We start from the raw sequence: 14,996 nt of genomic DNA, 5'->3' as shown, positions 1-14,996 counted from the left end.
TGCCTCCAGCATTCACCATACCTCATAAGAGCATGGATGCTGTCTTCCTCACTGTTCCCTAGCCATTGACAGTCAGTTCCTGCTCTGCTGCATTCCTTCCCCTGGGTCACCTGTCCATATCCCCACTTAATGGATAGGTGAACTCCTACGGAAGATGCTTTGAAGTCTCAGTCATTTCTACTCTCAGAACGCTTTCACGCTGGGCCAGCTGCTTATTTTTAGGTTTGTTTTCTCTGAACACCAGAAGGGGTAAATCAGTGCCAGGGTCTCTAGGGAGGCAGGGGGAACATTGGTCTCCAGGTTCTGGTTCTGGCTCTGCTGTCAGCCCGCTGAGTGTCTGTGGATGAGTCACATCTCCTTCCCTAAAACTTCCTTGTTCCTAAACAAAAGATGCTGACGTGGGAACTGAGCTTCCTTTCCGCTGTGGTATTCTGTGATGAAGTGAGGAACCCATGTGAATTTCAGTCGATGAGAAAGAACACACAGTGTTTAAAGTATGGGCTTTATTATAGACCCACAGAGCTTCGCTGTTGAAAAACAAACACCTCTTTGCTTGGGTTTTTTTTTTTTTTTTCTTTTGAGTGATGACTTTGTTGACTGGACAAAAGCACACATAGGTACACTGAAAACACCCAGGAGATCAGGATTAACTGGCAAGTTCTCGGATTCTGTCTGGCATAGTGTGGGCTTAGCATGTCGCGCAGCTCATCTAGAAAGGAAAGGAGGAGATTGGGTGCGAGCGCTCAGCCAATAGCGTCACCAAGCATTTACTGCACCTCTCCAAGAGAGAAGCAGTTTGCGAACAGGTATCTGGATTTGTGTATAAGAGGGCTTGACATTGGGGAGATGCCGCATTGAATTTCTAAGTTAAATCAGGCATCCCTGTGGTCCCATAACTCAGGAGGGAGAGGCAGAAGGGTCAGGGAAAGGAGAGGTGCAACTTGGCTAAAGAAAGAAATATGTGCTTTGGTAAGCATGTGGGAACTAAACAGTCCCCAGAAAGATGCAAACAATGCCAGGGCCCTGGCTGGAGAGTGGGGATCAGGAAAGGAAGGGAAGAGTGAGGTAAAACCTGTAGGAACAAAAGGGAAGTGAGAAGTATTAATAGTGGGAAACCAAGACCAGAAGTTGCAGCGTTCATCCCTGCTGTGGTGCCAGAAGAAATGGGCGGCCTCTGTAGAGATCAGGTGTCCGCAGCAGAGCACTGAAAGGCGACCTTCCCTCCACACTCCCTGAATGATCGGCTCGGTGGTTGTGAAGTTTCCCTCTGACAGGGCACCTAAAGGACCGAGGACAGGGGCAAATGCACAGAACTTAGAGTCCAGGAAACAGATGGCCAGATAGGCTGGAGAGAGCACACTTAGCAGAGACCACGTAATGGAGACTCAGCTCTGGCAGGGCCTGTTGTGTGCTGCTGGAGAAGCAGGAAAGGCGAAAGATGCCTTTCTACCCCGAGAAGAACATGGCAGCTGGGGGCTGGGAGGGAAAGCTAGGGCACGGGAGACTCATTTTGCTTGGGTTGTGTAAATGAAGAATTTAGGAATTCGCAGACTAACAAGATGTCTCAGTAGGTAACAGAGGCAAAGAAAAAGAAAATTAGAAAACATGGGGTTTGTACTCGACACACTAATGTCTCTTTTTATTTTCTTTTGTTATGAAGAAAAAAAAAGCGTGAGGTACACTGGAAAGGTCCTCAGTTTTCTTCACACCTAAGCCACGAAACCGCCATCTCTCCTAATAGGACAGAGATGAGCAAGGTGGACAAAGTGTGATGTGAGAAGACTGAGTGTTCCTGACTGTTGGGAACAGATTGAAATTCTAAGGAAGTCCACGTGTTGTCCCACGGGTGCTCTCAAAGGAGATTGAGTATAAGCAGCGGGGGGTCCCAAAGACTTGTCAGGAACTCGCTTTATGTTGAAATCGCCACCTTTTTCCTGTTGGATGTTATAGGAGAACTCGGGGGAACCAGACGCCCCTTTGCTGGTTCTCTGGAAGTTTCCTGGAACAGAAATGCAGGAGTGGTCCTCTAGGCTTCCCCTGCTCCCAGAGTTGCCTATGTTCCACATACAATCAATCGTGTATCACTATCCTTGGGCAATAGCTCACCTCCAGAGTTTACAGAAAGGAGCTTTGCGTCTATGTCTGGAGGCTGCGATCTGACAAGCAGAGGGGCTGCCTCCTACGAGCTGTGTTGGTGCTACCTGTTTCTAATTATTGATTCATAAGATGGCCACACTCTAGTCATAGAGCTAGGGCTGAATATGATGGTATTTGTGTTGGAATTTGAAATCTTTGTTCAGAAGACGGTCAGTATCAGAGCCCGTCTGGGAACCCAGATTATTCATTGTCCCCTTAGGAGGCCAGTGTGGGTTGCATAATGTGAGGGTAAATCTGAGGAGGCACAGGGTACGACTTAACTAGATCAATGTCATCTCAGAGACTCAGGGGCAGTGGCCTATCAGTGGAATAGTTGATTCCTTATGGCCGTGTGGGGATCCAGACCGCACAGGGACTGGGTATCTATCCCACGCGCCCCTCCGGGGTCTCTAGCTCCTGTGCAGCTTATTTTGGACTTTCGACTTTGGCACCCCCAGAGTTGGATGCTTAGTAACTCCAGGAGCACCAGGCGCTTTCTGGGTCCCCCGGGGATTAACAGCTCCAGGGAAGCCGAGGTCAGATTTCTGACAGACTCCAAGCTGAAGACAGACAACAGGGAAACAGCAAGGACACACAGCGCATTTTTAGGGGAAACGGAAAGAACACTGTTTCATACGAGTCCAGAGAAAGCGGTTTCTGGATCAGCAACAAGCTCCTGCACCTCTAGTGGGGAGGAGAAGGGGGTGCAGTGTGTGCTTGCTTGAGTGTGTGCACACACATGCCTTGCGCCTTGGACTGCTTGCTGTTTTTCCAGGCACATGGGAAGCTGGAATGTGACTCCAGAATCCAAGATGTACGTAGCGTGAGCTCATACTCCCTTTATTCTTAGCACCAGCCGGGTCCCGATGAGAACATGTATCTACTCTTAGGTTAAGGAAGGACAGACTTTGAAACTCTGAGGGAGGGCACTGCCAGTAGAAGGGAAATGTGAAGCACACAGGCAGTTTAAAATGTCCTAGCGGCCATAGTGAAAACAGAACATACGAGTTAATTTTAATAATGCATGCTGTTTCACCCAATATAGTAAAAAGATTATTTAATGATCTATTTTAACATCTTTTTATTTTGAACCAGGGTTTTGAGAACCAGTGTCTGTTTTTCAGTCGTAGCACATTTCACTTCATCCTCGGAGCTCACGTGCTCACGGCACAGGCTCAGAGGAGGAACTGCAGAGATAGTGTTAGAAAGCAGGACAGGAAAAAACAAGAACATGTGCCTAGAGGGAGAAAGCCCTCTGAGGATAAACAGCCTTCCAAGTGATGGGCTGATCCAGGTAATGGGTGCTGGTGGTTTCCAGCTACATGGGAACTCTCCCCACTCCAATAAGTTTACATTCCAGCTATATGAGCTGTTTTACCAAATCTAAACAAGGAAAAACAGAATCTGATAATATTTACCTCGACAGCTTCCTTCATTTATCCAGCACTAAGTGGGGACTCTTCTTCCCTACGTCTCAGGAATGGGGCTGCTGTACTCTCTGGATGTTTGAGCTGATAATGATCTTCTGCTCTGGGTATGGCCAGAGACCAAAGGAATTGCTGAGACCCAGATAGCCCTCTAGCACTGTGGCTCCTGGGTTTAAGATCAGAGGCTATTTTTTATGGCACACCTTTTATAGGAGAAAACGACTTTGAACATCTAGAGCAGTGGTTCTCAACGCCCACAGGGGTCTCATATCAGATATTCTGAGAATCAGATATTTACATTATGATTCACAGCATTTAGCAAAATTATAGTTACGAAGTAGCAGTGAAATAATGCTATGGTTGCCGGGTCACCACAACATTAGGAACTGTGTTAAAGGGCCACAGCATTAGGAAAATTGAGAACCACTGACCTAGAATAAAACATTCAGGAAGAGAAGGTAGAGTGTCCCTCTTAGAAGAGATAGAAATTGAGTATTGGTAACATGGCGTCAGCCATCTTAGCCTGACCGAGTAGAGGCCAAGAGGTTTTAATGACAGAGGCTAGGAAGGCTTTCTTAAAGCACCTGAAGGAGTGTCTCAAAAACAACAACAATGAGGGGTGGCTGGAGAGCCAGCTCAGTAGTTAGGAACACTGACTGCTCTTCCAGAGGAGTTTGCCTCTGTTCCCGGCCCCCACATCATCGCTAACAACTGTCACTAACTCCCATCCCAAAGGAATCCCTTTTCTGCCCTTCACAGATGTTGCATGTATGTGGTAAACAGACACACATGCATGCAAGACATCCATACACATAAAATATTTAAAAACAAAACAAACAAACAAACAAAAAACAACCCAAAACCCATAGGGAAGTGATTCCTGGTGCAGCTGCTGTTCTGGGCGTGTGACAAGGTGAGGACATCTACAAGTGGAGATGAACAGGAACGGTGATGTGGCAGAATTGAAAGAACAGCCAAGCAGTTCTCCTCTCCCTGGTGGGCTGTGTAATACTGAGGTGTGCACGACCCACCTCGAAACATGCGTTTTTTAGAACATTATGATCAGCACACCCTGCCTGTCTCCTGGTTTTGGGGTGGGAAGGCGGTATTCATTGGTGATTATGTCAGCACACCTGATAAGGATATGTGGAAGGTGGTGGTATGTGAAAGAGATCAAACAGGACAGTGGCAGAAGCCAGGAGACCACTGCACTGTCTGTGTGAACTCGTCTTGCTGGCTCTCTCTGAAACAAGTGTGGCCTGCATGTAAAATTTCTAAGTGTTCTGAAACACAGTAGGGCGGTTGTAATCATCAAGGTTACCTGGAGGGTGACTCCAAAGGTGGACATCCAAGTATTCATTCAAAGGGACTTCCTAGAGCTTGGAATTGAATCCTCTCTGGAGAAAGTGATTCCAGACTCTCTCCCAACAGAGGCTTGACCTCCTCATGGGAGTCCAGCTTAAAAGGAAGGTCTGTGTGGCCTCATTGCATGATCAACACACGTAGCCCCGGCTGGTGACAAGAGATGGTTCATTGCTGTGTTTCTCTCAGGCCATTGCTGCTCTGAAACTCCCTCCATACCTCACCAGACTAAATCATGTTTAGATTCATTTGAGGACATGGTCTTGAGACTTTATCTATTACCCACGAATATAGTAGTGTAATTATTCAGTCTCTATGAGTGCCCCAGGGTGATGGCCCTGATGGTCCCACCATTGGAGTCCCATTACCCCAAACCTGAAACCATCTTTGATACAGCATCCCCTTTCTTGAAGAAACATGTTCACTGAGATCAGAAGGTTCTGAATGGTATGGGGGTGAGGGGGTGTGGCAGTTCTGTTCCTAAAGGCAGCCCTTCCCTGTGTCTCCTGCCAGTCCGAGGACCCCGTGTTGTCCTTACCTCACTCCCACCACGTTTCCCATTTCCCATTCCATTGCTGGATGCTTGCTTCTAATTCTCTACATCTGCATTTTCTCCTGTGCATCTGCCATGTTGTCATGGAAACCCAGTGGCCGTCGGCCGCAAATATCTGGTGTCATCTGAATGTGGTGGTGTGGTACGTGTATTTGCTCATGCTTTTTCTTTGAATCCTTTCCAATGTGACATCTGCTAAAATGTCTCCCTTATGATTTGCTTGGTGATCACAGCCTTCTCATCATTCATTGAGCGCAGGACCTGATCTCACAGAATCTGAAAAGAACTATGTGGTAAGATGCCTGTTGAATAAGACTGTGGCTTTCCTAAAGAGCACCCTTACTGACTGCAGCGTGTAGACCAGAGTAACCCCTGGTAAACATCCGGCTGTGGTTTGCAAAGAGCCCACAACCAACAGATATGGTAGAGCCAGGGATTCGGCCACCCTCTGTGCCTCTAAAGGAGAGGAGGAATTTAGAGACAGTTCCACCCTGCCTGCAGGTGGGATTAAATGATGTGCTAGTTAGTGCATGACGGGGGATACATTGTTGCATTTGCAGCCAGAGATTATTCCAGCTGTAACAGTTAGTCACTAATCACAGGCTGTTATGCTGCTGCCTTTTCAAAATAGTCATACTAAATGCCAAATTCCTCTGTATCTTACCTGTCTTTCCATGCTTACCTGGATCCCTCCTGCACTCTACTACTGGAATCTCTCTCTCTGTTTTTTAACCCGGATCTTCAACTCTGTTTTCTCCCTGGACTTACGTGCTTCGTCTGGAATGTTACATCTCTTCCTCTCTCTCTTTTTTTTTTTTTTTTTTTTGTCCCCACATTGACTGTTTTATGGGGGTTTCTGGATACCGCGGGGCCACCTCACAGGAAGCGGTTTGCAATGAGATCATAAACATTGCGGAGAAATCTGTTCATTACTGCAGCACTGTCTCTCATCCCCTTGACTTCCATCACAAGGTACCCCCTTCTGACAATAAATCATCTTTAATCATTTCTCAGCAACCTCAAGCCCAGCAGCGAAGAGTCACCCCAGACAGGAGTCAGCCCTCACTGGATTTGTAAGTACAGCCTGGGGAGTTAGGTTCTTATGTTGTTGGCGGACTTGCTGCCTTGGAAAATGGATGGTTGGCTGGCGTCACAGCTGTTTGGGGGTGGGCGGATGAGCTAATTGCTTCCCGCTTCTTTGGGGATTTCTAGGGAAGGCCGTATTTCCTGTCAGCCATGAAGCTAGGTGCTAGGTAAATTAAAGAGGTCATGGACTCCTGGAAGAGAGAGATGGGTAAAGAGTTAATGACCATATTAGGGAAAATGAGAGCTGTGCCAACCAGTTTCAATATCAATGCTGCGGAGAACAGAAAGAAAGGAGCGCTTGCTTCTGAGCTGAAATGAGTGAACAGAGTTGATTCATTCACTCATTCATTCAAAACATTTTTTGGATACGTCCTGTGGTTTATACACATAGGAGAAAACCCTGTTCCTAGAAGAAGTAAAGTGAGTTGAACCAAGCTCTGACAGAAAGGGCATCGATAGAGTGGGTAGTTTGGAGACCCTGAAGGTTTGTGTGGCCAGCACATGGTTCATGGAGGTGAGGTTAGAGATGAAAGTTAAGATGTCAGGGTGAGACCAGGTTCTAGACTGCAGCTGAGATAGGTTTGGATTTTATTCTGCAGGCACCAGGAAGCCACTGAAGGCTTTTAAACTGAGTTGTATGGTGATTGTGCCTGTTCTAAGGAGCAGATGGAGCGTGGGATTCAGAAAGGAGGGACAAAGATGATGTTGGTTAGGAAAAATGAAGTCAGTCATGGTACCCTTAGCTAGAACAGAGTGACTTTATGTAACCATGGAAATGCATAAGATTCCCAACAGAGAGTCGGGGTAAAGAGAAAGAGTCAGTGAAGGAGGATAAAATAGAGCAGCAAGACAGGCACAGGTCTAGGAATGCTCACTTTTATAGAACAGAGCTTGTTGCATCTGGCCAGCAGTGTTGCCTGCCTCTTAGAGACCAGGAGAGAGGGGTCCTTGCACACAGTAACAGGGACAGGACAACAAGGAGAGACAGACTCGGGTCTGGAGGGGAGGAAGATTAAGGTCTTGTAGAAAATAGGGGACAGAATACGAGACACTCTGTTGAGAGTAGGGTACTAGAACCAGCAGAAGAACTCAGCTGGGGACCTCCGAGCCACAGGGGACCTTTAGAACTAAGGCCAAAAGGGTACATATTTTCTCTGGTCTTTCTCCACGGTTTGCAGACAGACAAGCAGAGTTATTTTAAAGAACATTCTCTAGCAAAGCAGTTATAGTGGAAATTAAGGGGACGGGCAGTTTCAGAAGCTAGTGAGGACATACATGTATTACACATCCAGCGGTAGGAATCCAAGCTAGGTAAGAAATAAATACAGAAACAGGAGACAAGGTATTCACTTACCAACTTGAAAGCTATCTTCATCTCTCCCATTCCTCGTTACGAGACCTTCCCACTCACACCCAGATCCTTCCACCAAGATCTCAACACACTGGGACAAGTGGTGAAAACAGGATCCTGTGTGTGACAGTCAGTACAAGCCTGTTAGTGCTTTAAGCCAGCGCCATGTGCTGTCTAATCTCTCTTACTCCACATTGGAATTCACTGGCATTATTGGAAATGGCATTTGATTGGCACATTTACAAAATGCTGGTGCTACCGTGGTGTTTTAAAATGAATTGTGACATTGGTGGTGCACATTAGATGCCCCAGAAGCATTTGGTAAGAGGAGAATGAAAACAAAGCTCTCCCTTGCTGCTGAAGCTGATGCCAGTTTCACAATGAGCCTCACTGTTATCAGAGCACAGAGCAGCACAGACCAGATGTCCTAGGCCAAAGAGCAAGTCAACAAAACCTTATCTGCAGCTATCCTTGGGTGGAGCAGAAGCAGTGAGTTTTCGGGCTGTTCGGAAGAGGGCCCCCACACAGTGAGACAATGGGAATGTGCTATCTTAGTTTTAATTAGTATTGCTCTGAGGGGTTTTGATATTTTTATTAATTTGTTCTCTCATATTTTATCCAGACACCAGTTTTCCCTGCCTCCTCTTTTCCCAGTCCCTCTCCCCACCCCTGGGTCACAAAACAGGAAAAAGTGTCAGAAGTAGCTGCTGCTCCCTCTATTAGGAGTCCCACACAACACTGAGCTGCACAACTACAGAATATATGCAGAGGGCCTAGGTTAGACCTATGCAGACTCCCTGACTATTGTTTCGGTCTCAGTGAGCCCCTAAGGGTTTGCTTGTGGTGTCCTTGACCCGTCTGGGTCTTACTCTGTAAGCCAGGAGCTCAATGTGCAGCACAGAGTGGCCTTAGACTCAGTGACGTCTTCCTACCTCAGCTTCCTACATGCTAAGAACACAAACATGAGCCAATACATTTAACCGGGAATGTACAATTTTCTGCCTGTGCATAATCTATCCCGTTTGTACAATTGCTTTTTGTTCTCTAACATTGATTGCCAGAATTTAATAATCCTGGAACTAAATAACTGCTTATTATTCTTAATTATCTACCTATATTATCCTATTATAAAAAGGGGCGTGGTTAACTTTAAAGGTAGTAAAGTGGATAGAGGCTAGGGAGAGGCTGTAGACAATAAAGGTTTCCCATGGTAATGAGGAAAAAAAAAACAACTAAGTTTAACCATTACTTGATCATCAGAAGTCCCCCAACCCCTGTTGGCCTTAATTGATTTAATGCATTTCTTCAATGCTAGAGCACTAGTCAATAAAATGCTTTCAACATTAAGTGGGAAACATTACATCGATGCTGGGTTTACAGTGTTGGGATTTGTAGATGGGCATCAGATTCTGTCGGCAGCTGAGCCACTCACTGGTCCTTCCTCTGGTTTGTAGGTGTAGCTACCAAGCGTTATATAGTTATGTGCCACAGAACGATGATGAGTTGGAACTCCGAGATGGAGATATTGTTGATGTCATGGAAAAATGTGACGATGGATGGTTTGTTGGTAAGAATCCCATCATGCTTTTCTTCCTAGTAGTGTATTGGAAGAAGGACTAAGAATGATGAGACATGTAAAAAGCAATCTTCCAGCCCCTAGGAATGCTGGGCCACTCATCTCAAGGTCGTATGAATGTCACTGAGTAGAACCTAAAGCCAAGATATGCCAGAGTCTATGTCAGACCGCAGTGCCACATTTGTCACTGCTGTTAATTGGGTTCCGTTTATATTTCTATTGTGTATATGTCTTTAATATTTAAAGATTCCACCTTTAAAACTCTCAAGAAACAACACAAGGTCTGGACAGTGGTAGTTCATGCCTTTAATCCAGCACTTGGGAGGTAGAGGCAGGCGGCCGATTCTATAGAACGAGTTCCAGGACAGCCAGGGATATATATAGAAGTCCTGTCTCAAAAAAAAAAAAAAAACTACCAGGGTGGGGGGTGGACAGGAGTGGAGAACACGAACATGACTAGGTCTCCACCATAAAGTTCGAGCACATGTGTGGATGTTCCTCACATCATTGTAGTTATTCTAGGCTTCTAATAACTTGAAGAAAAGCAACCAGCTCAAATAATAAAACAAAGGAGGGTTCTGCAAGGCTCAGTGGTAGAACATTTGTTTAAAGCATGAGGCCTGGGTTTGTCTCTGAGTACCACAGACTTCACGCACACTTACCAACCTCTTAGAAAATGCTCTGTCCTCCCAGAAGCCAGGCCTCCCTGTGGAGTTCTTTACAAAAGAAAGTCTTATCAGGAAGCTAAAGGCCACAGAGCATACTGCAGCCCCATAGAAACAGTAGGTGTGCCAAGTGTAAAACTGAAAACTTTAGACAGGCCGCATTGAAAAAGTAAAGAAAAACCTATTAAATTAGTCCTGATGTCTTAATGAATCTTGAGCTGTACAGCAAGACTGTTTCAAGAGAAAAAAAAGAGAGAGGAGAGAAAGATAGACGAAGAGAAAGAAGGAGAGGTTGAGAATAAATTTGCAGTGAGATTCCTCTAGGAGTGCTTCTATCTCCAGCCGGTGGGAAGGGACACCAGTTCTCCAATGAAGGCGGTGTCCTGGCTGAAGGAAGGGTGTTGGGCTGAGTATCTTCCTTGCACACCTCAGTTATCTTCAGAAGGGACCTAATATGGATTTTGCAACCCAACATTTTTCATCAGCAAGGACAGAGTATTGGGATGAACAGTGGGGCTGGAGACAGAAGACCTGGGTTCAGATTCTGTTAACTCTGAGCCTGGGTCCTCCTCCTCACTGCCCATCATTTTATAGCCCAAATGATACAGCTTTGCAAATCACAGTGTGAGGTTGTTACCAAGGGGGGACTCTACAGCATCTCCAGCATCTTCTCTGAACTCAGTTGTATGTGCCCTCTCATTCTGTGTCTGTTTTTTTGTTTGCTTGTTGTGTTTCTTCCAGGCACTTCGAGAAGGACGAGGCAGTTTGGTACTTTTCCAGGCAACTATGTAAAACCTTTATATCTATAAGAAGACTAAAAAGCACAGAGATTATTTTTTATCGGAGGATGAAGCATCATTCATGAACTGGTCTCTTTATTTAAGTACTGAGTCAGTAAGAAAACTAATGCAGTTGGTAAAGAAAGAATTCAAAGAAGGAACAGAGAAGTGTGTTTGAAACCCATTGTGTATCAGGGATTAACTATCTGCTGAAGACATCTGTATTTACATGACTGCTTCTGGGAGCTGCTCTAGCCCCCGCTGCTTGGGGAATCTGATCTGGAGCATGTCCATGAGCAACATTAGCCAAAAAAAAAAAAAAAAAATGTGCCCAGTCTTTACCCACTCCCATTTTAAAGAGGTCCCTTGGGGCTAGATAAGTCAGTCCCCATCCGTGTTCCACAGGTCATAGCCTGAGCATCACTGACAACTCCTGCCTCTGTTCCTGAGTATCCCAGAGCCAGCAGACCTCAAGTGCTGCTAGAGGCTGGTCTGGTTTTGAAGTTTTCCTTCAGCACCATGACTTGATGAAGTCTAGGGGAAGAAATGGTGGCAGACCAGGTGCCCTAGCACTCAGCCTTCTGGGTGATATTGCCTCTTACTGCCCTGATACTCAGACAGAAAGCCATGCCATGTGTGTCCCGAGCTTGGGAGCAGGTGGCCTGGCAGATGGGCTACATTTGTGTCTCCACATGATTAAGCCACACCTTGGGGCTCTGGAAGTCACTTGGAGTGTGTTCTTCTCCTGGTCACTACCACTGGCTAGCCAGGGTTAGCTGTGCCTTTCTTCTCTGGCTTAGTATGGGCTTGATACACTTGAGCCCATAGAATACAGCCTGGTTTCCAGGAGCTCTCTTAGCATGTATAGATGCAAGCTGGCTGCTTGGGCACCGTGAGTAAGATACTCGCTCGCAGACCTAGGAGGGACTCTGCCTCCTGGGTTGTCCGTGGAGTCTGAACGCCACCCAGAATATTGTGTTCTCTGGTCCTTCCCCCTCCTCCTCTCCACCTCAGGCCAGGGTGTCCTGGTGCACATGGTGAGGCCTCCATTCAGAGCTCAGGTATTGCTCACTGGCCTGGGTATGAGGCAGCAATCCTCCTTTTGGTGGCAGCTGTGAGTCTGTCTTCTGTGAGCCCCAGTTATGAGGAGGGGGCCCTTTGACACCTGGGTATCCCTAGTTGACATGAAGATAAGTGTGGCCCTGTTCCCAGAGCTGAGCCTGCCAGGGTCTCAGCTGAGTGGACAACATAGGAGAAGCCAATCTAGAGAGACCATGATACGTGCAGAGGGTGTGAGAGGAAGGGACGCATTTCTCCTACGAGGGACTCTAGAAAGCAGTCAGGGTTCCCTCTCCCTTGGCTCACTTCTGAACAACCGGGGTGCTGGGAGACCCTTTGTCTGAGGGCAGTTTATGTCTGGAAATATTGAGATTTTTTTTCTTTTCCAGATTCTGGTATTCTTCTTCTACCCAAAATTACATGCACTAGGCCACAAATACCAGGGATTGTAGGTGATATGGGGTATATACTGAAACCCTGGCTCTCTGCATAGAGTTCAGAATCACCCCAACCACTATACTGTCCCAAAGTCTGGAGTCTTTACAAGTCCATTCTTCCGTGACCGCCTGCTGTCTTAGATAGCATGGGACCCTAACTCCCCCTGCCCCCCAACCACCACCAGTCAGCCACAATTCTCCGAGGAGGCTCTCGGGGAAACTGCCACAGGTTGATTCACACTGAAATATAAATGGCTGATGGGGAAATAAATGTGTTGCCTCTTCCCGGAGACATCCTTTTTAACTGAGACAGAGCAGAGCCTTTAATCCCAAGGGAAAATGGTAGAAGCTTCCTGGGCAGAAAGACCCGGCGAGTCTATGACCTGTTGCTTTGCAAGCTCAGCTTCCCCAGCCAGCTGCACTGCTTGCTTTTTTGACTTTGTCCCTCTCGAAGGGAACATAGGACAAATAAATAAAAGTGCATATGTGCGTTTTTTTACTTTTCTGGAATGCAGCCTTTGCTCTCTCCGAGATGCCAGCCACGGCTAGTGCGATTGTATCTAAATTTCCTGAGGGGTGTTTTTTGATTAAGTAGGTAATGTCAAACACCCCTTTAACTACAGCTAGAAAATAAAACCATTTTATAAAGCCACCCTTGCATCCCCTGCGAGCCTCACACAGAGCATCTCTCCAAATCCAGGTATGCCAGCCACCTTGAATAAAATCTCTTCCGCTTCCGACGTATGAAAAGCAAAAATGAAAAGAGGGAAGGTTCCCAGTTACTCTTTTGTCTTCAGACATTTAGTAATATAAAGTACCTATTTTTATGCTGAAATGTTTATACAGGTTTATTAACAGCAAGCGCAACTAACTGGCGGCATGCCGTGCAGCTCGTTTTGATATATTAGCCATGCTTGCAGATAAAGGCAAGCCCCAAACTACTCACCTTTTGCAGTCTCTCTGGGATCAGGAAAAGAAAAAGCAATCACATGTTTGAGAAGTGGGACTGTAAATATGTAATGTATATTTAACTTTGTGTAGCCCATGTACCTACCTTGTATAGAAAAATAATTTTTAAAACCTGAGCAGAAAAGGAGTAAAATGAGGGAGTCATGAAGGGTCCCCCCCCACACTTTTATTTAAATGAAGGAATTTCAAATAATTCACCTGCAGACTTTTAGCACAAAAATAGTCCTTGGAAATTGTTAACATATTCGGTTGTTCTTTGGGGAAGAGAAGACCACTATAATACCATTTACTTTTCTTTTCGAGGTTCTATTTATCTGCAGTAGTATTAAGTCATATTGCTGGAATAGGTTACTACCCCCCCAAAAGATATTATTGAGAAAAAATAAAAATGGTCTATGTAACCTATGAAAGTATTGCATTTAAATTGCACACCAAGCGCATGTACTACGCAGACACAGGTTTTTCTGTTCATCTAATTTTTTTCCTTATTGCAGTGGATTGATTTGATAGACATGTTGAGTTACTACTTTGCTGTACATATTATTTAATAAACTTTATTCGGAATTGCGTGGCACCTCTGTGTTCTCTTCCTTCATTGGTTCGTTCTTCCCGTGAGCCCCCACCCCTGTTCCTGCCCTCTTTGTCCTAAGTCAGTGGCCACCTGGTTTCCTCCCTCGCTGCTTTCTCAGTAGCCTAGCTGTGTTCTTCGGTGAAACTAATTAAAGTGTATCACTTGTTCTGATAACAAAAGTAATGATTCTGTGTCTTCAGGAGCCAAAAGGAAACATTATGAAATATGAATAAGTCTCAGTCTGTGCCTCAAAGCATGGGGAAACATGGTATTTAGTATTTGAAGACCAAGAGGGACTGTGTGTTTTCTGCTGTGGTGAGATGCTTGGGTGTTCTCCCCACATCAAGTATATCAGAACACTCAGCTCACATCCCAGTCCCTGCCTCCCACCACCACCACCTCCCCTGCAGCCATCCTATGGCTGTGAGCTGACATCTCATTCAGGTGGAGCCTGCTGTGTATATACAGGAGGTCCTCGAAGAGAAAAAACTCAAACCTCTCCCCGCTTGGTCTGTCCTCCTCCGAGTAGTTGCTTACACCAGACAGTGCACTGGGGCCTCAGACAGCCTGGGAGAGCTATGCCTTCCAGAGTCCGCCATTCTTCATCTTGGGCATTTCACAGGCTTGCTAACCTTCCTCTGTGCCTCCGTCCTGTTCGAATCCATCATCCCATTCTCAAACTTCATTTACAACCCAACCACGTGTAATTTGGTAACTTTTTTTTTTCTTGTCCAGATCACTGCAATAACTAGCTGGCCTGGTGGTTTCTCCCTTGCCTACTTTCCCCCAGCCATGAAAAGGCAACCAAAGTGATCATTGTGAAACTGACCATATACTCTCTTGGTTGTGGGCTGGATCCATAAGCTCTGCCCTTACTCTCCCCTACCCATGATCTCATCTGGTGGCCAGTTCTCACCCCAGTATAGGGTGCCAACTTCATCCAGCATCCTTCAGCCTTAGATTTTCATGCTCAGTAGTCCTTGTGCTTGGAAGACCCCCTTCCCCAAAAGGTGTTGGCTTTCTTC

The 14,996-nt window shown here is 46.0% G+C and overlaps 1 protein-coding gene and 1 long non-coding RNA gene across 55 annotated transcripts in view; one reads left to right on the top strand and one right to left on the bottom strand.

The window, feature by feature from the left end:
• The window catches only part of Sorbs1 (sorbin and SH3 domain containing 1), a 221,916-nt gene extending 207,942 nt beyond the window's left edge, over positions 1-13,974 (top strand). For 22 of the 54 annotated variants that reach the window (XM_030250827.1, XM_017318096.2, XM_017318097.2 and 19 more), the window contains 3 exons: positions 6,493-6,551; positions 9,370-9,482; positions 10,898-13,974. In XM_030250827.1, coding sequence (XP_030106687.1) covers positions 6,493-6,551; positions 9,370-9,482; positions 10,898-10,965 — 240 coding nt within the window. In that variant the 3' untranslated portion in view covers positions 10,966-13,974. Of the gene's footprint in view, positions 1-5,711; positions 5,772-6,360; positions 6,552-9,369; positions 9,483-10,897 lie in introns of all 54 variants that reach the window. The other 32 variants (XM_030250805.1, XM_030250803.1, XM_030250801.1 and 29 more) reach the window with 2 other exon arrangements.
• On the bottom strand, positions 228-9,132 carry A930028N01Rik. The gene is made up of 2 exons (XR_386702.4): positions 7,919-9,132; positions 228-6,755 (listed from the first exon to the last, which is right to left on the bottom strand). It is a non-coding gene; the product is annotated as an RIKEN cDNA A930028N01 gene (long non-coding RNA).
• Positions 13,975-14,996: the final 1,022 nt, after the last annotated feature.

The sequence above is a fragment of the Mus musculus genome, chromosome 19 (genome assembly GCF_000001635.26).
Source record: "Mus musculus strain C57BL/6J chromosome 19, GRCm38.p6 C57BL/6J".
Classification (NCBI taxonomy): domain Eukaryota; kingdom Metazoa; phylum Chordata; class Mammalia; order Rodentia; family Muridae; genus Mus; species Mus musculus.
The sequence above is the reverse complement of the archived record's forward strand: the minus strand, read 5'-3'. Positions and strand labels throughout refer to the sequence as shown.